At 40.4% G+C, this 24,719-nt stretch overlaps 1 protein-coding gene across 1 annotated transcript in view; it reads right to left on the reverse strand.

Annotated features, from left to right (window-relative positions):
* LOC105569009 (lachesin) overlaps nucleotides 1-24,719 on the reverse strand; it is a 346,765-nt gene that overhangs the window by 47,139 nt on the left and 274,907 nt on the right. Inside the window, exons 4-5 of the mRNA XM_012025128.1 lie at nucleotides 8,640-8,859; nucleotides 1,292-1,389 (exon numbers count right to left, since the gene is read on the reverse strand). Coding sequence (XP_011880518.1) covers nucleotides 1,292-1,389; nucleotides 8,640-8,859 — 318 coding nt within the window. The remainder of the gene's footprint in view (nucleotides 1-1,291; nucleotides 1,390-8,639; nucleotides 8,860-24,719) is intronic.

Consider the following 24,719-nt stretch of genomic DNA (forward strand, 5'->3'; position numbering starts at 1 on the left):
GGTCAAGGTCATCGGGGCTGGCTCCCTTCATCGATATATTTACCCTCGAAATTGCATTAATATGAAAAAAAATAATTCTAAGGAATAAAATACCAAAGTTCCTCATTATTTAATTTCACGCTCAAAATTTGCGGAATGTTTAGTCATTTTTTACGCAGCTAATTACAATTATAATCACAATAATACATTGTAAACTGAAATAGCGTTGTTTGATTTATACGAAATTATATCTTGAAATAATTATCAAGATACAAATGAGTCAATTGTAAAAGTATTAAAAAATCATTAAAAAATAGAGCAGCTCGATAAAAATATTTTCCTACTGGTAACTAATTGATTAACATTTTCTCAACTACGAAACAATTAACCAGGGATGTCGAGGCTTTCTTACAATCGACTGTAATTCGAGTTCGATCGCCCAGGAGGCCACCAGAGAAACGCCTCTTAAACGGTCTGCACGTTCTGCCTTTCATCTTCACGAGTCTTCCTCCCGCTGGATATTACGCTTTTTTGTAGACCCTGCCAGAAAACGCGATGCCGTCGACGATATCGGGTTATTTTTATACGTCGCCAGACGATCATAAGGCGAACGGAAAAACGCTCGCGAAAAACAACGGTTATACGGACAATAAGCCGACAATGTGCCTCGTGTGTATGATTTACGTATAATTCATCGAATTGCCCGGTTTTTCAGAGCAAAATAAAATTTCCGACGATTCTGTATCACTGCGTACTTATAATTCAAAATACGCAATAAAACGTGCGATAAAATATCTGCTACAACAATTAAGACTCATGTTACGTTGCAATAAATTTGATAAACGTTTAATTTAATAAACTCCCTTTACAATCCTCCATTTCGTTATTTTTCATTCTTTAGCTTCTATTCCATGCGAAAGTAAAAGTACAACAAAAATAAAATAAAATAAAATTTGCCATTGCGCGTGTGTGCGCGAGCCCGTGAAGTAGAGCACAATCGATTACTGGCATCAAAAGTGTTTCGATGAGAGAGCAGCGGCCACTTTAATTTACTTAAGCGATCGAGAATTGAGATTTATTGCAAGCCGATTTCCGGCCAGAAGTGCGTATCGCTTTAATATTTTAATTTCCCGCATGCACGCGTGCGAGAAGATTAAATCGTCAGTAAAAGGATACGCCATGCGTGAAAGGGTTAATGCACCGTGATAAACAAAGACCGGGTGTATCGCAGCAACCCTAGGATAAGTGATCGACGCGCGTACAGGGATTATCTTGTCGCGTGGATCAGTTATGGCATTTCTGACGGACTTACCATTGATCACGTGCACGTTGACACTCGCTCTCTCCGCCACGGTAGGAACGCAACTGTAGTTTCCGGAGTCACTGGGCTTCGCATGCGTGATCCTCAATCTGCCGCACAAAAGGTAATATAGTTTATCGCTACGTGGAACGTGTACATTGCAATGCATATCTGATTTATGTAACCGTCATTAAATCGGTCACGGTAAATGCAATATAAATGTGATAGCTGAAAAAATTTCTAGGCGACAATAAAGTTAACGTTGCGTCTGCGATACAAGAATGCCGTTTCCGAGGAATTAAGCTACGCTCATTGTCAGTGTCGCAGGAGAAAAATGCTACTTGTGCACGAAACTGTCGTTGTACGTAAATATATTTGCATTTTATTGTGATATTTAGGTAACTAGGTAAGGCTTCATTTTTCATTTCGTTTCTTTCTGCTAAACAACCTATCTGCGGCGCACATGTTGGCTTAATTAAAAATGTGACTTAAATTAAAATTCGGGAGTATTAATCTTAATCAAAGGGGAAAGGATACAATGAAAGGAGGAGTGACGTATACGGAGCCAGAAAATTACTACTCGGTCGTTAGGGATGCCATATATGGAAGTAGCTCTTTGAAGCTTGCCCTGTGAAGGATTTTCCTTCGTCTCGCGTACACTATCAAAGAAAAGCCATTTTCCGAGGTATAAAAGTATGAAATTTTCTAGAAAATGACATGCGATGTAACAAATACAAAGTAATAACTAATTCATTATCTCATACATGCAAACTAGTTTACATGTAAAGTAAGAAACAGATAAATTTTAATATGAATATTTTCATATATAAATTCGATTTTAAAAAAGTGCCACTCCGTCGCTTTTAACTAACTGTAAATATATTTCCAAAGAGATATGCATAACGCTCGAAAACTATCGCGCTTTCTTCATCCGCCCATGTTATGACATGAATTTTGCGTTATCATGGAATATTTAAAAGCATTCATAAAATTTGCAACAGGATCGTTATCGCGCTGTGTACGCATTCTACGTAATCGTTTTGATGTCGCGTACGTTAGCGGTATATAGTTTCGTCAGGACGGTATAAAGTACAGGATCATATAAAATAACTAATGACACAACTAATAATAAAGTATCGTTAATTTAGTGATAATTATCCACGACATTATTAGCGGTAGCGCTCCGGTTACCCACTCTTCTCTCCGCATCGTACACATTTTTGCCGAAGGTATCTCTGATACGCACGATGCATATTTTATCACGTTTTACCATCTCTAAATGCGGCCTGCAGATATTTCTGTATTATTAATTAGACTGTACGATATACGCACAAATGCAAGTGTTGTGTTATATTATAATAAGTGCATGAAAATTGCGTATTTTAAGAGCGTACACTTACAATAAATAAGTTGTAAGATACCAAACGATAACTGACAATTAAAAAAGATAAAAAAGACAGTACATAATAATATATTACAATAGTCTATTTATTGTCCCGAAAAGAATTGTGAAATTTGCAACTCAAGGGAAGTTCAATATTCAATAAGCGCTGTGGAATCACATTATAATTTCTATTGTTTTATCATTTCACGTGTGTCGTGTATAGATATCAATTTTTACGGCCACATATCGCAACAGTCATTCTCTCACTCGGAATTTACATTGCATTCAACCGAACTTCAATCAATTCGTTCCGTGGTAATAGTCGAGGAAGGTGGAGAGAGCAAAGTATTCTTTTTCATTCTTTTTCCATTTTGTTTGTGAGACGCTCGTTACTGTTACGTGGTAAATTGAATTGATCGGAATACCGATCGAAACCGATAGAAATCGAAGCGGGCTCGAATTTTCATGGCGTATCGGGTGTCGGGAGGCTTTTGCGAGTGCGAGTGAGAATGCAGTTCCTCAAATATGAATATCGAACCGGCCTGAACGCGCGGAATACAGAGAGAAAATTGTGCGGGCGGACTCGACGCGGAGACGCATTAATAAACCTGCACGGTCGCGTTGCGCTAATCACGAGAGGGATAAACACGTAATTACGCGCGAGAGATAAAGTCGCGGGCACGTAGAAGTTAATCGGCAATTTAACGGCAACTAGCTGGAAAAGCGGCCCGAATATGCTCCGAATGATTCGATCCGCGCCAAGGAGGAATTCTCGCGCGATTCTTTGTTAATCGAATAAAAAAAAGGGAGCTTCCTGCTCGAAAGTTTTCACGTTTTTATCGTTTTAAGTTCAATAATTATCTTTGTTAAACTTTCAATTTGAACATACCGGAGAGGAAAGAGTTGCGGAGATTTAACCTAACGCGTTTTCTTCGACGATCGCGGGAGGAGATACAGATATAAAAGTTCCGGAAAAGTTTTAATTATGTCATCAATACAGACTGTCGATTACAAATATTAATAGTTCCCGCCTTTCGCCGATTATCCTCATTGGCGTATCGCTATAATATCTCGCGCGCTGTAAGTTATCGTTTTTAGGTAAGAAGCGATACACGGTTGTGTCGGCTAGGATATACGTGGACAACAGGGATATCCGTTACGCGATATACAGGGTGTCCCAGGAATAAAGTTCAATACTCTGGGAGGCGATAGTATCGGTCATTTTAAACAGAAATGTTCATACAAATATATGTCCCATTCCCCACTGTTTCCGAGATAGAACTACTTGAATGTCTCGTGTATTTACTTTTTTCTGTACACTTCACCCTTCGTTCCACCCCATAAACGTCCGCGTGAATTTACTCTTATACGTCTGTTGGCTGTTGTGCTGATTACATTGTGGAAATGTTCAAAATGCCTCGCATATTCGCAAATGTCGAACGAGCAACACGCCATGTTCACACAAGAGTTGAGAAATGCATTGTTGTGAAATTTTTGAAAACTTACTATGATCCGTAACAAATGTATCACTTGAACAATAAATATTAGAAATAGTACGTAGAATTTCTTTCTTGTCAGTAATTTCGCAACTGTACCTTCAAATAGCTCTAACTCGGAAACAGGGTGGAATGGGACGTATATTCGTATGAACATTTTTGCTTAAAATGACCGATACCATCACCTCCCAGAATATATTGACCTTTCCTCCTGGAACCTCCTGTATGACGTTACGCGAAGAAGTTGCGCTCCCAACAGATTATCGATTACTCATTTACTTTCTGCATTTCAGTAGTTAGCTTCATCGCGCAACGTCGTAATGCATCGCACTCGTGGGACCAATAACCGCCGCTTAAGGCCACGGTGTCCCGCATGCGGTTACCGCAATTCCGCGAGCCGAATGTGCCGCGAAATAATTATTGCGATGCCGGTGCCGACGACGAGCCATAACGGCGGACTCGATGGAGTCCGAGGATAATGAAAACGTATGGCGGACGCCGGGCTTAAGCTCCTCGACAGCGAGCCACCGCGCACCTTCGAGCGGTAGGAAGGTAAGGTAATCTCGATGCGACGGAATGAAACGATATCCGGTTACACGCTAATATTATCGAGAGCGCGAACGATTTATGCGCGCGGAAATTCCAGGATTGAAAATCAGGCTCGTAGATTAGCTCCTAGCTTTAACGTGAAATTTGAATATCTCTTTATGAATGTGAATAATGTATTTACTATTCCGGAAATATGCGGGAATGTTATCGCCGGATAATATAATGTTCGCATATAAACTCTCCGTGCCATTCTGTCTATAAATTTCAACTCGACTGATCCGAAAGGGGAACGCGAATTTTATTCCCTTCGAGGAATTTCAAGGCGTACTTTTTACATTTCCCTTTTAACAAGTACATAGACCGTGTGTCACATTGACGCCATCGTCACGGGGACGACGTTTCACCCGCGGTGTACTTGCGGGACAGCGGCCCGTCGAATGTACCGAATGCGGGGACGTGCGTGCATGGCGGAAGTCGCGGGCCGACAGGTGCGCGACAATTAATTCGCTTCTTGGGCCGCGGCCCCCGTAAATTTGCCCGCGATGCGCCGTGCGACGGCATCGCCGTGACAATCGTCAATCACGTCCAAAAACGGACGCGCGACATCGCGCGGCGGACACAACGGCGCGACGACGGCGGCGCAATATTCGGCCCGACACAAGCGACCTGGCTCAACAGCGCCCGGGTCGTCCGAAATGCGGAGCATGTCCGATGCGTCTTCACGGTGCGCGGGACACGTGACAAAGGACCCTGTTGTCTCGGATCTACCCGAGACAATTAGAATAATCAGACGTCACGCGACGCGACGCCGCGGCGTCTCGATGTCTGTCCTCTCTCTCTCTCTCCCTCTCCCCCCGGTCTCTATCGAGTAATTCCAACGGGCAACTTTTATCCCGAACTCTGGATAGGGAAATGGGACATAAGCAATAACCGTGAAGCACGTGAAATGACCGCTCCTTTCGCACTTGCATATATTTCTTAGTATATTAGAATGTAGCATCGCGCGCCCTGTTTGCCTTATGAGATACACCCACAGAAAAAATTTCCGGATCCAACGCTATTACACTTGAATGTATCATAAGGTAGGATCGATATAGCGCCAATCATATTTATTATAGAGAAAGGAATATTTTAAAAAGAGTAAGGTACAAGCTCGCTGTTATTCAATAAAAGGAATAAGGTAAATTTAGGCCAATATAATTACGAGCAATTGATGTATAGATAATAAATATATATGTATAAAATTGTTACAATTTAAAAGTCAAGGGTCATTGTTAAGTTAAAAGGGACGCACGATCCTCTTAATCCTAAGTTTAAAATTAAGTGTAAAAATAAAATTAAATTGTAACAATTTTATACATATATATTTATTATCTATACATCAATTGCTCGTAATTATATTGGCCTAAATTTACCTTATTCCTTTTAAGGAATATTTTAATTTGAAATGAAAAATTCTGAAATCTAGAATAAATTGATAGTATGCGTCGTCTTTTGTCGAATATCGTGGCGCCAACTTCGTGCGTTGTAAGATGGAGGGGAAATTTCTTCTAAACGCAAGAGTATATAAACTTACAGTTATATAAGTTAGGACCTGAGCAGAATGGCTATCTTATACCTTTAAGACAGTCTTAAGACAATGCTTTATGTTTTAAGCCTTTAATTGTCTTGAAGTAATGCACAATAACTGTCTTACGTATTAAGAGTTAAAGACAGCCATTCTGCTCAGGCCCTTACTCTTGTCTCAATTAGTAAGTCAATCTTTTTTAATTCGATGGACGAGAATAAGAATCATTGATTTTATTTTGATATTATCTTACTTTTATACTAAATGAGCTTGTGAGAAATATAAATGCGTCAATAATATTTTCTGTCTCGGTAACAGAAATCCTTTCCGAGGGTGTAATCAAGAAGCTGAATTACATGCAAACTAACGTTTAAATATTGTACGATTGTTGATACCCCGGCGGTATTGTAAATAATAAAAAGACATTATTAAAATATACATATCCATGTATATGGATAGATCGTAAACGCGCGAACAGAATAAAATTGGCGAATTATTAACTAAATACAAATAATAATCATAAGGACGTTTTTTAAATTAATATATTAACTTGAAAGATGCAACGTGAAGAAAATATATTTTCTTTCTTTTCATTCTGTGATACGCGCGTAATAACAGATTCTCTCAATTTCTGTTACTTTACACCAAATAATGCGCGATCTTAAAAGATTATAATGAAGGAAATTATCATGATATAAATTGGTTAAATACTTTATGTAAAGAGAACTAGACATAGCATTACGCGCGCTATTCAGCTTTAATTTGTTCATGATCGTGCAATAGGAAGATTACTTTTCATGTATAGAATATGTGCGTTTGTCGTCTAATTTAAAATTTCTTTAAACATCTCGGTATTTCGCGCTATTATAAATAATTATATGGCACGGATATGATACACTTAGATATGTGTAAATAAAAATTATATGAAAATAGGTTTATATTTAAGTAGACTAGAAGCATTTAAGTATTGAGAATAAATTAACGTTAGTGTATTGCGGGCGAGTTGTGAATTTAAAATGGCTGGAATAAATTTCCCACCACCCCATTGTCGGCGGAAAATACTTTGGCGATATGCGTATCGCGCGTTTTTAAGGCGGCCTTGCGAAACCCGCGGGTATCTCGAAATAAATTAATTTGAGCGTGGGATCAGTTTTTCAAAGAGCCACGACGACGTGTAGGACCGGCGGGACAACCACCCCGGCACGCCATTATTTCTCATTATTTCCCCTGGGCGCGGGAGGGGATAAGCGGAGGCGGACCATTTATTTATTTCGCCGGCAGCTCGAAAAAGATACGGTTACATCGTGTGTGCGATGAAATATCGCACGCGCGACGGACGGTTCGATGAAAGAATCGCCGAGGGGAAAAAATATATTTTGCCGACGTACGGCTGAAACCAATCGCGCTCGACGAATATTCACCGCGCTCGACGAAGTCGCAAGAATGAGAGCGGCTGAACATGATTGATATTACATTTTACTACTTCATAACGTTTTTCAGCTACTCGCCCGAGCTGATTTCGGCGCGGCGTAAGCGCGTTGTCGCGTCGCGAGCCCTTCGTTGAACAATTTTGCAAAATTGCGGCCGGCATATCGTCCAGGGCGAAACACGCGCCCGGTCGCGTTGTAGAATCCAGCTTTTAAAACGCGCCGCAGCGACGCTGTGACAAAAATTGAAATATTTAAACTGCGTTAAAATGTGACGGCCGCAAATATATGGCGCGCGTGATCCTTATTTTTTATTTATTCGACGTACCCGCCCGACTGGAGCCGGTGTAAAAAATTAAATAGCACTTCGTATAACAATATCACGCGGGTGTGCACGTTTATGAGAGTTTTCCCCGTGCGGAAGCGATGACTCTGAACGTGCGACAAGCGTGACGAGAGTTTTTTCTGTTTTTTATTTTGTTCATAGCACGTAAACGAGTTTCACGTTAACTAAGTTTTTGATATTTAAAGTATAAATCATAATATACACGCTCTCTGTCGCGAGCGAACGAGGTTCATTTAATCAGGAAAACGACTGACCGTAAGTTTTCGTTCGTTTTCTTTCGTGTTACATTACACACAAGAGCAATTCTATTATAATTAGTATTAAAAATAATTTAAACTTAACGCTAAAATTACCAAAGATCAATCTATATAGAATACCACATAGAAGTCTTAGGAGGAAAAGAGAAAAGGAGAGAACAAGTTCGTAAAACTAATCATGTGCATTTCAATAAAAATCAGGGGAAAGAAATTAAAGTGTTTCAAAGATGAATAATAATTATAAAAAAAAATTGTGAAACAAGTCACCTCCTTGGTACTTCTAGTTTTAAGCTTAATTGTTTAACCAGTAAATGGCTTAATCATTCATTCGTACCTCGACGTGAGGGCATCGCTCCATTCCGTCTCGACGGTTATGCGGGGCTCCGCTTCGATGTCATTTTCTGATCGCGGTGATGTCACCACCGCCTGACTTCCACGGTACCAAGCTACCGTTCCCAGATCGTGGGGACCTTGCGACATGAGACACGTCAACGTCAGAAGACTTCCGGTCTTCACGTAGATATCCGCCGTGCCGATTATTCTGGCTCGCGCTTCTGCAACAAAAAGCGACATTTGAGTTATTAGTATAGAACGGCTATATAATAATTCTATAAGAGCGTCACTTAACGTAAATATTAAAGATTAAAGATTCGCCCAACAAGGAATTCATTTGCAAAGTTTAGGAAACGCCTTGCTTGCTCTACGCACTGATTGAACATTAATGCACCTGCCTCTCTTCGCGACCAATGCGCGGCTATCTATCGCGAGAGATTTTGCTTCGCGAAGTGCGAATGTAATTTCACAGGACACGGCGAAACGTGCAAACAGATGAAACAGCCGGGCTGCGGGAAAAATAAATCGGCGAGAGACAGTTTTAATCATCGGACGTTCGTTTACGCGAGTTTACACGTGTTGCGTCGAACTGCTCGATAAAGCTATATCGCGATGTAATAAAAGGTGCGTGATTAAGTTGAAAAAAATTGATGGCGAGCCACAGATACGGTGTTATAGCTGGTGCAGCGGTGTCCGATTAAAAGCATCGATAATTGATAAAACACAACCGATTACCTATGAGCGGTTTTATAATAGTTGCATCTGTGACAAGAGAATATTTGAAATCCTTTAGAAATAATTCTTACGAATACGGTATACTTTGATATATTTATAATCGCAAAATAGACGGTATTTCTTCACGAGCAAATTTTAATATCACAGCAATGTTTCAGTAATAGATATTTTTTGTGCTAGATATTAGATATTTTAATTTATTTATTGAACATATTTATTATTTACTCTTAATTTTATCCTCCTGACTTCGACTTCGTTTTAGTTGTTTATTTATTGTGTTGTTCTCTGTATCTCCTGTACACCACTTTAGACTTTAGTCTTACTGTGGCCGTTACGTTTTTAATGTAAAATTGATGACGTAATATTTGTAAGTAAAATTTCACTTGGCTCGTAATCTGACTGATTTTCTTTTGTAATCGATGTAATAAACTTGTAGATGATCAAATTTCTTGATAAGGACCACAACCCGTATGGTCGAGACGTCGGAATCAAACTAATAAACCATCTGCCAGCCTAATGTCGTCTAACAATTCTATTTTCTGTTAATTAACTACTGGCGATTTGCACTCTTTCGTTATTAGATATCTCCTATGGTATTTTAACATCGTAAATTCACGTTTAATTCCCGTTTCTTTCCATTTATACTAAACCGTAGTCTTCAACGAATATCAGTGCTCGATTCGCAAGACGTACCAATGCATCATCTGTATAAAGAGGGCTCTAAAAAATGACGACAGTGCACCCTGACGATGTTCGATCGATAAGTCACACAGCACGACTGCCCACCTTTCATCCGGTGGATTCTCCTCGTCACGGTTGGCCGTTCGGGTTTTATATCACATCGCGATGACCGGGCGCATTCTTGCCGAGCTGTCATCCCGAATCATAGAACCGCGTCTCGATTCTATCGCAAGAGGCAAAATGGATGTGTCGAATTTGAAGAAGACGCGTGGCTCGACCTTGCGACGCGATAAAAAGGGCATTCAAAGGTAAACCATCAACCTCAAAAGCGACCAACTTTTGTACCAACGTCACAACATTACTAACTTCGAAATGTCGACGTCGAATAAGCGACTGGCACGGACGATTTTGTGCCCTTAATAAATTATAAGTATAACCAGTATGTCGCAATTAATTAAAACGTAATATAATATATCGATTTATATCAATAATTCAATTAGTCTTGACTCTGTCTATAACATCGGAATGATATACCTGGAAGCAAATTTTCACTATATTGGAAACGAAAGTTTACTTGTCTCACTAATTGTAAAGGCCAGTTTCACAAACATCAGTTAACTGTTAACTAGGGTTCAGTCGACTCCCTATCCTTTTCCACCTTATTATTTAAGAAGAGACAGAGAATCAATTAACCTTTGGTTAGCAGTTAACAGATGTTTGTGAAACTAGCCCTAAATATTGCATTATTTCACTGAAGTAAAGATTTTACTACACTTTCGTTGACAATTATTTTGCTGCTTAAGAAAAAAATGATGTAATCGTTGATTTGACACGAGTGTGAGAAAAATTTGCCAGACATTCACTGTCAAGGAGGTTCTTGCCCTATTCCTGTTGCAAGACATCATCGGCGCCAACGACACCACGCGGGTGTCGTTGACGTTTCGAATACGCTGTCAAGACTGGGAGACGTAGAAATCTTCACGACCTCTTTTTGGTACCGACACGATCGAAAAAGAAAATTGCGCCGTCTTCTTTACTTCCTTTAATTATAAACCAATGTTATTTTCCTCAAAATGGAACGATGCAATTGTGTTCCTATGTGTAATCTAGATTAATGTACAAAGAATATAAGTCGCACATATTTAAAAACTAAGATGGCAAGTTATTTGAAGAGCGCATTAAATAATGGTTAAGTAAATTAAAAGCATCGCATAAATCTTTACGAACAGAGCTTCCCTGCTTTAAGAATCTACATTTCACATTCCACGTAAGAGTCGTACAAGTCGTGCTTAAAGGAATAGCCTTTTTCACGTCGACCACGTCTTACCGAAAATCTTTTACGAGGTTTCGATGAGGTCCGGCCAAGTTTTACTGAAAGATCGCCGTTTGTGATGCAAAAGATGCGCTGACCGTATTCCGACAGGTCGTTTTTTTCCGCCTCGAAAGGCCATCGGCTTTACATTACGCTGTATTGGAGATTAGTTTCTTTGTGACCCGGCGGCGCATCTATCTCTCGTTTCCTACTGTCTCCTACATGGTGTTTACGCTGTTCTAGATCGATAGTCCACGGTGGTATTCTGTACGGAGCAAGGAAGAAACGATTGTGCTTCTTCGAAGCTTTTTGCGCGCAATATGCAAACTTGAACCTACCGTTAATTCATCGTCATATTTCGCGAGTGATATAAATCGATTTTCAATTTTCTCTTTCTTATAAGAGGAGATAACATACGATGGCAGAAAAATTTTAATTATTTTTATTAATGAATTTATTGCTAAATTGTTGATTTTTATGTCGTAATTTACAATTTACTTTTATCATATATAAATTTATTGCTAATTAATTGACTTTTATAGTAAATTCAAGATCGTTGCGTTCAAATTTTCTAATATATATATTTAGTAATCTGAATGCACTTCGCTTTCAGGACTTTAATTTATGTGAGTTTGAAACAAAAGGCACACTTAGCAAACAAAATATTTGCATTCAACGTTCAAAAAATTCCTTATTTTATTTTGTTCTTCGACCGAGTTTTCATCCACCGCGTAGAAAGATAATTTTAACAGAAATCCAGAAAGTTACGGTTGCTTCAATGTGTATCTAATTGCACTCGCGTTACAACTGTCAGATACATAAACACAGCCGGCTGGCGCTAATGGAAGTTCAACGTGGCAAATAATCGATTCCAGTTTGCGGAACATTACGATGATGTAGATTACACGAATAATTCTCAGTTCAGTTACGTATCAACGTCGGCCGGCGTACTTGCCAGGATAATTACTTCGACCAACTTGTGCTCACGTTCACAATAATAACAATGCTGAATTAATGCGCTTGTGTGGAAGAGAGTAATAATTATATATGCGATCAGATACATCATTTGTTACGTGCTATTTTGTAAAACAGTGGCGAAAAAAGTAGAAATTTCAATTTTACAATTGAGATAGTCTTGATTTTTTATTTCGTTCGTATAAAAATTCAATTCTCGTGTGAATACCTGATACATTTGGAACCTAAGCGATATTTTCGAGTCTAATTATATTCACCTTGAATACAGATTTTCGGTAATTGCAAGATTATAAGATATTTCATGCAAAATTTTTGACTGTATAAGTCTTATGTTATTGATACCCGAACAAAGACCTTTTGAATATTGAATACATACGTAAGAAAATCACCATTACGAAATAATGAAATTCGTATTGAAACTGATAAGAAAACACTCGATCGCATTTCACGAGCAATATTTCTAATAGGAATAATTTGAATTGCAATGCTGCTTTTATGATTAACCTGCGTAATTGTAGTCGGACTTCGTTAACCGCATTTTCGTTATAGCTAACATTATTACACAGAGATATGCAACACTGGCGCTTCTCTGTTCAAGATTACGCGTTTCGCGATCTCCGTTGTAGCTTTGTCTCCAGGTTGTTCATGCACGTGCTTACTATTCACTAGTAAGGAGAAATTGTGTCGGGTTTGAGTGTCAGTACAGTAATAGAGAACAGATTCCAATTTACAGCGCGTAGAAACAGGGAAGCCCTTAGATGTAGCTAATCCGATGTACGGAACGGCGTACACGGATGTATCAGCCGTTTAAGCTGCTTAACGTCAAAATGACTCGAGATGCCTTCAAGTAGCAGGTTCAAGTGGGTGTAACTTGTTTTATCGCATGACACGTATTATTCAGATGATACGCTCACACTCATTCAATATTCGGCGGAAGTGCGCGATAATGCTGTCGGCATGGCGATATCGCAATGACACATTGCAGTACTTTCTAAAAGTTCCCAAGGGTATTGTTTCGAGTTTCGTTACAAGAAATTGACGGCCAAGTTTCCAAAGTTTTCTACAGAGTCCCCCGGGAGATTAATGCAATTTTCGAAGCAGCGATATTACGCACTCGGCGTGATGACGATTTTTTAAACGGGCTAAAGTAAGAATGAATGCGACGGTATATCATTGCGGCTCCATCCTTAAGAGATATTTTTGCTAAGAGAGTCGCATACCGGAAGAGGTTGGCAAATGTTGATCTAGCTGGACACACGCGCAGTGTCCCTCGCTGGAAATATATCTGGTAGATCGACTTATCACCTCGCGACGTTCCTGGTACATTTATTTTGTCCTCCACGAAATCCTCGCACGGTGAACCAATAAACCGGCAGAGTTCCGTTCAGCTGAATCGCGCGAGGTATGGATTGAGCTCTCAGGTATATCTATCGTACTGCAGCTTGAATTCGTCTCCAACTCGGTTAAAGTCGCGCACAACCGATAGGCAAGTTTTCTCGGACATTGTTAAAGTTGAAAACGCAATAAATCCGCCCAATCTCTGATATAAAACGCTTTTCCAGGGAATACACGGTGGTAGAAAGTAACGGTATTTTTGCCACTGTATTGACGAAGGCAAAGTAACAAAAATAATGCAACGATAAAAACTATTGTATTGCATAACTGTGCAGGTATTTGAAATAATGTATTAATTATCGTTAATATTGTTTACGGTAAATAATAAAAATCGCATACTAGACATTGACAGTTTTCAATCAAATGCTTTGCCTCATAAATAAATAATTTTGCGGTAATAAATTTATAAATTAATTTAGTTGTTAGTTTTGTCTAATTACATGAATAAGATGTTTGATGATGATAAACAATTGTTATCCAATGCGTCTGAAATTTTGTTTTCTAACAATCCTATGTGAAATAAAATCATAATTAATTCGGTTGTTTTTAATTGCACGAATAAGATGTTTGATGATGATAAAACAATTGTTACCCAATGTATTTGACATTTAGTTGTGTCTAACAATCCTATGCGAAATAAAGTCACAATTACAAACTGAATGAAATGTAGTGGTTCTGCATTCCTTTTCCTCTTCTCAATTTTATTTCTCGTTACTACTGCTCGAAAGGAACTTACGTTATTTTATAGATTTGACGATTTCACGCATAAGAAAAAAAAGACCTGCAACTATACCGGAATATGTAATAATAAAATTTTGAAAAAAAAACAATACTTTTTGCCAGTTAAAAAATATTTGTTTGTTACGTTATAAAAAAAAATGAAAAACAGAACTATTCACCTAAAATTATTTGCATACATGTGTATGCAAAAACTATATTCCGTTTGCTTGCTTTAGTAGCTATCACCCGCTCGTATCGCTTATAGAATATCAATATGAATCTACTAGCTTTTACACATGTGTTTTATTTAATTTTCGTATCGGCGAATTCGAATTACGAGTCCGTTTGCCGTTCGGTATTTCGTCGCGCGGTGCGGCGGTTATTGTTGATAAAAATACACAAACGCGATTTCGACGAATACATTTTCGATGCGCTCGGCAAATGCGATTTGCCGTCGCAAATCGTAATCGCTTTACTTAGCGTTCATAAACGACACGTTTGCGTCAGCGGAATTAGGACTCCCACTGTTGAATTTTTAAAAGCGGACGTTAATCTCGTTTTTATTTCATTCGCGTTATTACCGATTGTGTTGGGTGCTGTCTCGTCGTCGAAATTTTCGCGCGGTCGCTGGGTGGAATGTTCTTGTACTCCCTAGCGATGAAAGATGTAAGGGAATCGCACAAGTATTTTGACTTTGGCCAGCGGCTACGATTTATTGCCGCATCGGCGGCAATAAATACCCATCGATTCGCGCCAGCGATTGCTCCGTTATAGTGGTACATCGGGGGTCAGAGACCGGGAAGCTCTGCCGTGTACCCCGCGCACACTTCCACGTCGTAAAATTTGGAATGCTGCCTGGATATCTGAGTTAAAGCTCGAGTCCACCTTCAGTGGACTCCGTGACGGAAGCGCGGAAAAGATACGCGGCATCATTTGCTCGGCGACGAGATGGCATTCCGGATCCAGCGCGAGGCTGCTGCGCTTTAATCGATTTCGTTCCTTTCCGCCGAAGCGCGTCACATACCTTCGGACAATAGAATGTACATACTTTCGACAGAAGCGGGGGAGGTATGACCCTCAGATTGCGTCTGGATGATTGAGGAGAAGACGGACCTTCATTCGTTCGACTGTCGATATTCTTTCTTCTTTCAAGATATTTCGTTGCCACAGAAGCGATCTCTTTATTTTATTTCGTATGCAGAAGGGAATTGTTTATATTTTACTGTCAAGATAACGCATGAGAAAAACTTTCAAACTGATTGTACAGACAAATATACCTGTACTCCCGTTCCTTGAGAAGTTAATAAAAAATTAGCGAAGCAGCTTCCCTCTTAGAATTCATATCTTCGGTACTCGCGCGTAGTCAATTTCTCCGTGAATCTTTGATGATAAGCCACGAGGCCGTGTTTCTGAGTTCGCGCGACCACGAGCTGGCGGCCCGGGGTGAATTTATGCGGAGGTCCGGGAGAACGGAAAGTGAATTATTCGACTTTGGGGAAAGCAGGCAGGCTGCTCCCGGCGAAGGGGTACGAACAATTGTCGCTGATGAAAATCACCCGGGCCGATCATCCCGGTTCGACAATGACGGGAGGAGAACTCCCGTGGCGGAGGTCGACGGAAAAACTCGCGGCCGACGACACGTTTCTCGCAGTTAAAGCTAACGCCTTGGGGCAGCTTGCTAACCGGGGCGCAAAACGTCACGGAGCGCAACCGGGAAAAACTTTTGGGAATTTCCGACGATGATGACGCGACCGGGACGCGCCTGACAAAAACAGCCCCAAGTGCGCTTTTAATGCTTTCGCCGCTGAAGGCTGCTGTTTGCTACTCCAAGTTACTATAAATAGCTTATAGCTCATCCTCGTCCGCTCGCGGGATAAGGGATTATTACGTTGAAAACGGAAGATCCTTCAAACGGGCTGCATTGGTATGCGGTAGAGTGTGCTTTGTGGGAGATTCATAGCTTCGTAGATTCATAGATTCCGCCAGATTCGCGGATACGTAGATTTATAGTGTCAGAAGTTACCAAGTTATAAATGCATGAATTCTCATGCAGACTGTGTATTGACATTTCAGAGCCGCGGTTTTATCGACCGTTAGATTTTTGTAGACACACATGCACGCACACCCCGGTTTTTCTATCTGTACGTCGACTTTTGAGAAGTGTACATTCTCGCTGTGTGCAGATAAAAATTTATCTACCGATCCTTCTTTCAACGGCAGAAAAACCTTATGTAATTTTGGCCGGAAAGCCAAGACTTTAGGGCTACAAGTTATCTTTTATGGATCAATCGATGTCACTAGTGCAAACTGCAGATGGAGAACCAAGATAATCACGATTGGACGACGAAATCGAATCGTCAATTTTTACATATCGTTTTGTGTGTGCGTGAGTGTACGCGTGTACATGTATGCGAGCGAGAGAATCCATAACCTTTGTTACAATAAAGACATACATGTATGTGTATATCAATTTTCACACTCCAGATGGAGTTAGACATAAATAATTTCTCGTATACAAAAATTCACAAAAATACACACAATTGGTTATAATAGACAGAATATAATGTACTTACGTATGCATATGTATAAACGTATTTGCATATACATATTATATACGTAGTATTGATATACTATGCACTTAAGTCCATCATTTTTTAAAGGTGCGGCTTTGACGATTCGTCGCACCATAAGTTGAAAGAAACATAAGTTCACATCATTAAGTGAGAGTGACTGGGAATAAACTCGGATTCTCCATTTAGAAAATCTAGAACGTGAGAGAGAGAGAGAGAGAGAGAGAGAGAGAGAGAGAGAGAGAGGGGGGGGAGGGAGGAGAGTGTGTTTTTTATCTTCTATTTGCACAAAGCGCAGGTAATAGTTCTTCTTAAACTTCATTCCTCAGCAATTCTTCTTCGCCAGCGTTAATTTATCCATGTTCGCAGACTCATGAACCGTGGCTAGATCGAACGCCCGGACGATTGGGCGAATCGTTCCTCACCCACTGCAACTGCGGGCGTGGAACAAAAGAGATGTCGGCCGACCCTCGCGGACAATATACGGGGTGGCGAATAGCGGCCATTAGAAGCAACGAAACAGTAGGTAAATGCATTCTGGCGCGGGTGCGCGTTGTCCGGTACAGAAAGGGGCGATGACATACACACTCATACACATACGCACGCACCATTCGGCTCTCTTCCCGGTCTCGCCCCTCCTAGCCCCCACACTCTCCCTTTCTCTCTCTTTCCCCTCGTCAACGTTTCATCCCACTCTCCACCTCTCTCGCCTGAACAGTCGTCCGTGTATTAATTATCTCGTTATGTCGCACGTTCCACGGCTGGTCCGTAATTTATGCGATCTATTCCGGCCGCGTTCACACTCTCCGCGTTGCCACGCGGTCATAATCTACCCCCTTCCCCAACCCCGGCAGTTCGTGTCGCCGCGGATTTCTTCGGACATTTTTTTTTCGAATTTCCTAACAATGATCGCATTAAATCGGTTATCGCTAATTATAAATTAATTATCTCTCTCAACTAGCCATAAGAAATAACAGAAATATGTTAGATGTATCACGAGACCTCACATCCGCTTTAGAGTTTAACCCATCGCTATGCAAAATAAGTGTGATAAGAGCTAATTATTATTTATATTTTTTGCACGTATCATTTTTTTATGTGCTGCTACATTTTTGTGCATTCATTATTACTTTTCCTCTCGACTAGAGATTTTAGAAGATTTTTGTTTCAATTTGATTGAACATAACGTACCAGAAATGTTTCGTGTTAAAGTTAAAATAAAATGAAGAGGATAAGATTAAATCATTGATTGATTATTCAGTTGAAAAATAAGTGCTAGAAATTACTAGTTTGCCGTCTCTTTCTTTCAATGATCGTTATACGTAAGTTGATTTTATTACCTCCGCAAAACAATCTTTCTCTTATATCTGTGCTTTTAAAGGTGGGAGCCACGAATCGATCGAATGAACTTAACACGGCTATTTCAATTGATAGCCCGACGTCGCCTTTACTGTTAAAACCTTCATACATCCTGTTCGATCTTAATTAGCAAACATTTTCGTTCCTGCTGTAAACTGTGTTTTAAAAACTTCAAAAGCGATGCTAAATATTCTTTTCGTGCGCAGTTAAATCGGCAATTAAACCCGACGTTAAGCACGCACGCCTCGCTCGTTTTCCAACTTTCGCGCAGGACGGTCTCTCACTTTTTTTCCGCTCGCTACCAACTTCCGGCTTTCAACTCCGTAAAAGTGTCGAGACGTGGGCTCGCTTCTCGCGCAATCAAGGAGAGACGAGAAACGATTCGTCGGATCGCGGCCGCTCTCGCTGGCAGTGATATACCATTTAACATCCCAATTAGGCGAGTTTACATTTTTAATTGATCGTTTAAGTTCACTCTCGTTACTCCCGTCGTCGCTGCTGCGCCGAGGCAATCAGCTGCGCAAACAAACTCCGTTGAATAAAACTGTACGATGGCGCATGGATGAAATTCATCGTTTGGACTCCTTCCCTCACCCCTGTCACGTCTATCTTCGTCGCCGTTTCCACGATCCTCCTAGTGGCCACTTGGCAAAAGGGTTCTTTCAAAGGCGCTTTACCTTTTTTCGCGTGGATTTACTTTTTCCGCGCTGCGACGACCTCTTTCGATTACATGTTATTTATCGACAAAACGTACTGATTACAACCGGTCGAGAAAACAGCTTTCTGCCCGAGGAGCGCGAGTTGTACGACGTATTTCGGGTGCGCGCGAGGAAGTTTGAGTGCTCCGTGAAGAATGCTTAATTAAAGTATGATTTACGTACGAGTTGAAGGTATCTTCATCATTATTATATTAACTATCGTAATCTTCTTTTGTTAAGCATTCCCTTGGTAGCAAGCAATGCGCTCGTGAAAGGAACCTTTTAAGAGGCATTTGTCTTTCCCTTTGGACAGATCTCTTTCGTCAAAGTACCATTGCACGTTCCTGCCATTAGCGGCGATTATACAATAGCTAAACTTATTACGTTGTCCATTAGTTCTAAGCTTTCGACTTTATACCCCGCGGAAAATCGCTGGATACACGGTGCAGCAAAGGGGAGAATAGACGACGGCGGTGGGGGAGTAGAAGAATGGGCAGCTCGATGAAATTACGCTTGGTCACGTTGCCCCGCGGAATTACGTGCCGTTCACCGACAAGAATGATGAAAAATTGAGTAAAGCGATTGTTCGATACGCCCGGCAGTCAAAATTCCACTTCGATTTTTAACCCTACCTCGCTTGTCAGGCGGACCTTCCGCGCGAGATTAAGGTCAAGGGGTCGACGTGTACGAACGGAACGTTTCCAGACATTTGTTTCCGCTTTTTTTTTCTATGTAAAAATTGGAAATGCACCGATACTGTTTCCCGACACATGGCGATGCTTCGTTAGCACGGAATATTACTTTTTAAACGAGCTGTGTCGTCGTAAACGTCAGGACAAGAGGATAAATTCTGCAGCAGCAGTCGTTATGGCGCGACGTCGTACGGTTATTTTATATGAAAAACGATTTTAACGATACCTAACGAAAGAGAATATTTAGCATCCGCCGCCGCGCCGGTGAAAGCATCGTTATACCAGCGCCAAATGACTTTGCAGCAGTCGATTTACGATTATTTGTCCCCCGTTTAAATTGACAGTCCTTCGTCATCACAGAGTTATTTACTTACGTACTGGGCAATATGTTTCTCCTATATTCGGTACATGGGAGGTATCGGCGTCGAACAAATCGGTCTCGTTGTGTGCCAAGTCAAACAAAAAAAAAGGGGACGGAAAAGAGAAAGGAGAAAATGGAAAAAGAGATGAAGGCTGAAAGAGTGGAGCGCATTCACATCGGGTGCTCTTATTTGAAAAGTATTTGTTTACATGTAGCGTAATATTTCTCGCCCGCTTCCGTATCGATCGCAATGTTAAACACGAGTGTGTCGATCGCGACACACTGTCACTTATATAACGAGAAAAAAGATTTCTTCGCGGCAACAAGGATTCGATATCTTGAGAAAAGATAATAAGGTCCCATAAAGAAGCGAGAGAAGAGGCAGATAAGAGAAAGTATGATGCTTGAATCAGAAAGAAAAGGAAGTGAGCGGAAGACACGAAGAGACGAAAGAAAAACACGGGGAGGAATAAGAAGCAACTGTACACATTTTTTTTAATTAAAGCTCACACGCGTGTGCAACATTATAATCTCCTCGAAAATAATTTTACGTAACAACAATTTGAGTAGCTTTTTGTCGCCAGTGGTAATCAACCAAGGAAAATTTTTTTTTAATCTGCCAAACTGGCAAAAATGATGTTTATTTTAGTCACGACGTTTCGACCCCTTTATCGGGTCCTTTTCAAGTACAATCTAAAGTTGACTGAACATTTTAATTTATGCCAAAGCAGAATGAGTTCATGAGTTTGTGGTAGCAAATTTATGATATCATATGTCTCGGTAGTCAATAGATTCATAATGGTGATGTCAATTTCTGAAATTTCCAAGTAGCAACTACATATATTATGAATTTGCTACCACAGACTCATGAACTCATTCTGCTTTGGCATAAATTAAAATGTTCAGTCAACTTTAGATTGTACTTGAAAAGGACCCGATAAAGGGGTCGAAACGTCGTGACTAAAATAAACATCATTTCTGCCAGTTCGATCAATTTTTTTTAAATTCTCATTGGATAATTTTATGTCTTTTAATATTAGAAACGTGTAGAAACCATCGCTCGATAACTTAAATATTTTTTTCAGTACAAGAGAGAGAGAGAGAGAGAGAGAGAGAGAGAGAGAGAGAGAGAGAGAGAGAGAAGAAAATTATTGGACCATTAATTAATAAGAAGTACGAAATACTAAAGCGTGAAAAGTTGGGCGCATCCTACGCCAAGGTGACGGGGGAAACGCTACAAAGAACAAAAGAAGTCGGATGCGTAGTCTCGAGGAAAATGCAAGGCAATGCAAATGTTGGTTATATAGGGGGGGGGGGGTGCGCGGAGAAGAGAGAAGAGAGACAGACGGGAGAATGCGAAAGGAGACGCGATGGAGGCGGGAGCTTTTATGATTCGTCAGCTGCAGTCTCCGAAGTTGCGCGACGAAACAAGACTGACTTTCATGACGGCATTATGCCCGGGCGCAATATGTGCATCGGTAGTTTACGGGCGCGGTAACGCCGGCATATCTTAATGCGCGCTGTAAAATGAACTTTCAAACAATTTCCGGCGGATGCATCTAAGTTACGCCCGTTGCGCTTTTATTCGAACACTCGAGATATTGCGTTCTGGTGTTTATGGGGAAACGCGCGCGGTAATAAAAGTGTTACGCCGTGTAGCAGACACGGACGTATCGGGGCGGATTGAAATATAGATCTTGGCTAACTTGCTTTATCTTTTACGCTCTACGTGTCAATAAAGGATGCGTGAAATCGCGTAAATCGCACAAGATAAAACACCACTTCATCTCCGTCGCGTTGCGCAGGATCTCGCGCCGTCTTGCGCATAAATATATAACGTTAACTATAGCCACACAGGTAGCGTATAAACAATATTTATAGCGGCAGGCATTACGGAGATTGCATTGAGGCTCGCGTTCACAATAAAATATCACGCGATATTTTGTTAAAAGAGAACGGGATTATTATTCGTTAAAAATTGCACGTGCGTTTGTCTTTGACGTGGTTCGTTTCTCGCGTGACGCGAGATTGGTTTTATGATTTCATTAATATTTATAACATGCAGCGTTGATTTGAAAAGTTGCATTTGTCCGACCTGTTGCGTACGCATTGACACGCGGACGAGGGAGCGTGGTAATGCGAGAATGGATGATTTGCGGATACCGTGCGATATTTTTCTCGGCGCAATTGCATAATCTGCTTTCCGATGGATGTAAAGCGGAAATCGGGGGAAAAGAAATACAAGGTAAATAGATTCGATTTCCTGCTTGAGCGGCAACCGCGACATCGAGTTACATTCCCACCCATTATTACAATTGCTCCGACATACGACTATTTGACGTGTACACCGTAATGTTGTATTTACATTAAATATCAATAGAATTATCATATTAATTTCGAACGAGCACTTAAAATGTAGACTCAATTCATGCCCGGAACGATACAAATGCAAGAAAATGTACAATTGAATCGTGTATTGCTGAAACAGCCTAAGTCACTTTGTAAATTTTCAGTAGATGAAAAAACTATTCACGTCTGCTTGCAGCAATATTTTTAGAAAATGAGTGCAGTACTTCGTTGACAACGATACATTTTATTTTACGTGTAGGACAGCAAATAACATAATGTTGGTAAGTTTTTAAAAATTAATTTAAAAAATAATGACTTGGGGCTTTCTGAAATAAACAACCAGATTTAGCAATTAACGTTTGTTAAAAGAAAGAAAAATTATGGGGACACAAAGTATTAGAAAAATAATGACTTTTTCTTTCTAGGCTGCTTAGTTCCATGATTTCAAGACGAGAGATTCAAAAGAATTTCAGCTTTCTTATCTTGTCTAGTTTAGTATTCGGTATAATTCCCAGAAATGTGTTGCTGCGATAAATGCGAGGAGCTACAATAAAATGCGACCGAGGAAATCTCAATGGCCCGCGGCCCACCGAGTTCCGCAGCGCGGCGAGTAGTTATGGTCCACAGCTCGATCCTACGTAACGGCGGGCCAAGAACGGCCCGTGCTCACTGTCGACCGTATCCACTTTCTTGCGCGAGTTCACGGACTAGTGGTCGATCCAGGTCGTCTACACCTACCGGTGCGTTTTTGCGACTCGACCCGGATATATGTACGCATTCAATGACTTTCAGATTCGTACGTTTTTGTTCGCATTTGCGCTCGCAATAGAGAGCATTATACGGGAGGAGCGCCGGGAGGGAAATCCCCACACACGTTGTCCGCTTATCTCTTTACATTTATCAACCGGGTAACTTCTTGTTACGATCTCGCCACCAATGGGATTTTGCAAGAAAACTTCGTTTCTTGTGTACTACTCGTTCGTTACAAATTAATTTTGTCAAAACGAGACATTTCTGTTCCATTAAATTTTGACACCTCTCGCCTTGAATATTTTCAGAATCTCAACAAGTACTACTGTTTTATGAAAATAATTTCTCCTCACACTCCTGGTCGAGTCACTTTCCTAGTTCACCTAAACGCTTCTACCCTATCGTTATATTTCTGTCATTGCATTAACATCCGTGTTTGTAGGTACATGTGCTTGTTGTCTGAATGTGAATTTAAGCAATATAATACGTTTTCATTGTCAAAAAGGTACGATAATGGCACGATAAAAGTACGATAACCATAAATAAGTTAAACGGGAGAAATTGCGTACTTATTCGGTGGCACTAGCGTTCCATTTCGTTGTCATAAATTTCGCAAAATGTTCAAAACATCCTGTCGAGAGGACACCGTCGGATTCGTACGTTACGAGATAAAGAATATCCCATTCTATCCCCAAGAGCTATTGACGAATGAATGTTCAAAGTGAGAAGTGCGAAAGTTCGTTTTATGTTTTACCACGGCGCTGTTAGAGTGACGCTGACTCGAGGTAAGAAAGATCGAATGTTCTACTGATACGAAAATAGATGAGAGAGCCGGGCGTCTCGTTAAAAATGGGATTTGGAAAGTTTTTTCGCCGCGACGGACTTGAGAGTTAAAGATCAATAAAATTTAATTAACGGCCGTAGTCTATTGGTGGCGAGAAGCAATTATCGTTGAAAACGGAAACGTGAAATGGAAATAAGTGATACTGTCGCTATTCGGGAACGAGCTAAAATTATATCGCGATGGATATAATCCATTGCTGTGAATTAATTTGCATCATTAAATACCAATGAGACGAGACGCGACAAATCACTATTAAATTTTTGCATAACAATGCGCTCTTTCGCAGCAACGCGATACATCAAATAAACGTCGAGGAGGACCGGATTGAATTTTAAATTGCTGTTTAATAGTGCTCTGTATTTCGGATTTCAGGCAGTTCGAAAACTAAAGGATCCGTTCGTCGTTAGAGAATCGCTGAATCGTGTGTGTAATGTACGATGTCTCCCGAGTCAAAATTTTGGCCCTATGTTGAACCTTTAATTCTATTATATAGTAGAACCTAAGACAGTAAAGAGGTCGAACTGCAAGTACAAAATTTATTTCTCCTTTAAAACTGACAGTGTAGGAAATTTCTATTTTTGCCTATTCAGCATTAAAGTAGGTCCTTTTAAGTAGGAGCTAAAGTCAATTTGTAGTAGGG

Source organism: Vollenhovia emeryi, unplaced genomic scaffold (genome assembly GCF_000949405.1).
Source record: "Vollenhovia emeryi isolate VEMERY1.0 unplaced genomic scaffold, V.emery_V1.0 DF939126.1, whole genome shotgun sequence".
NCBI lineage: Eukaryota > Metazoa > Arthropoda > Insecta > Hymenoptera > Formicidae > Vollenhovia > Vollenhovia emeryi.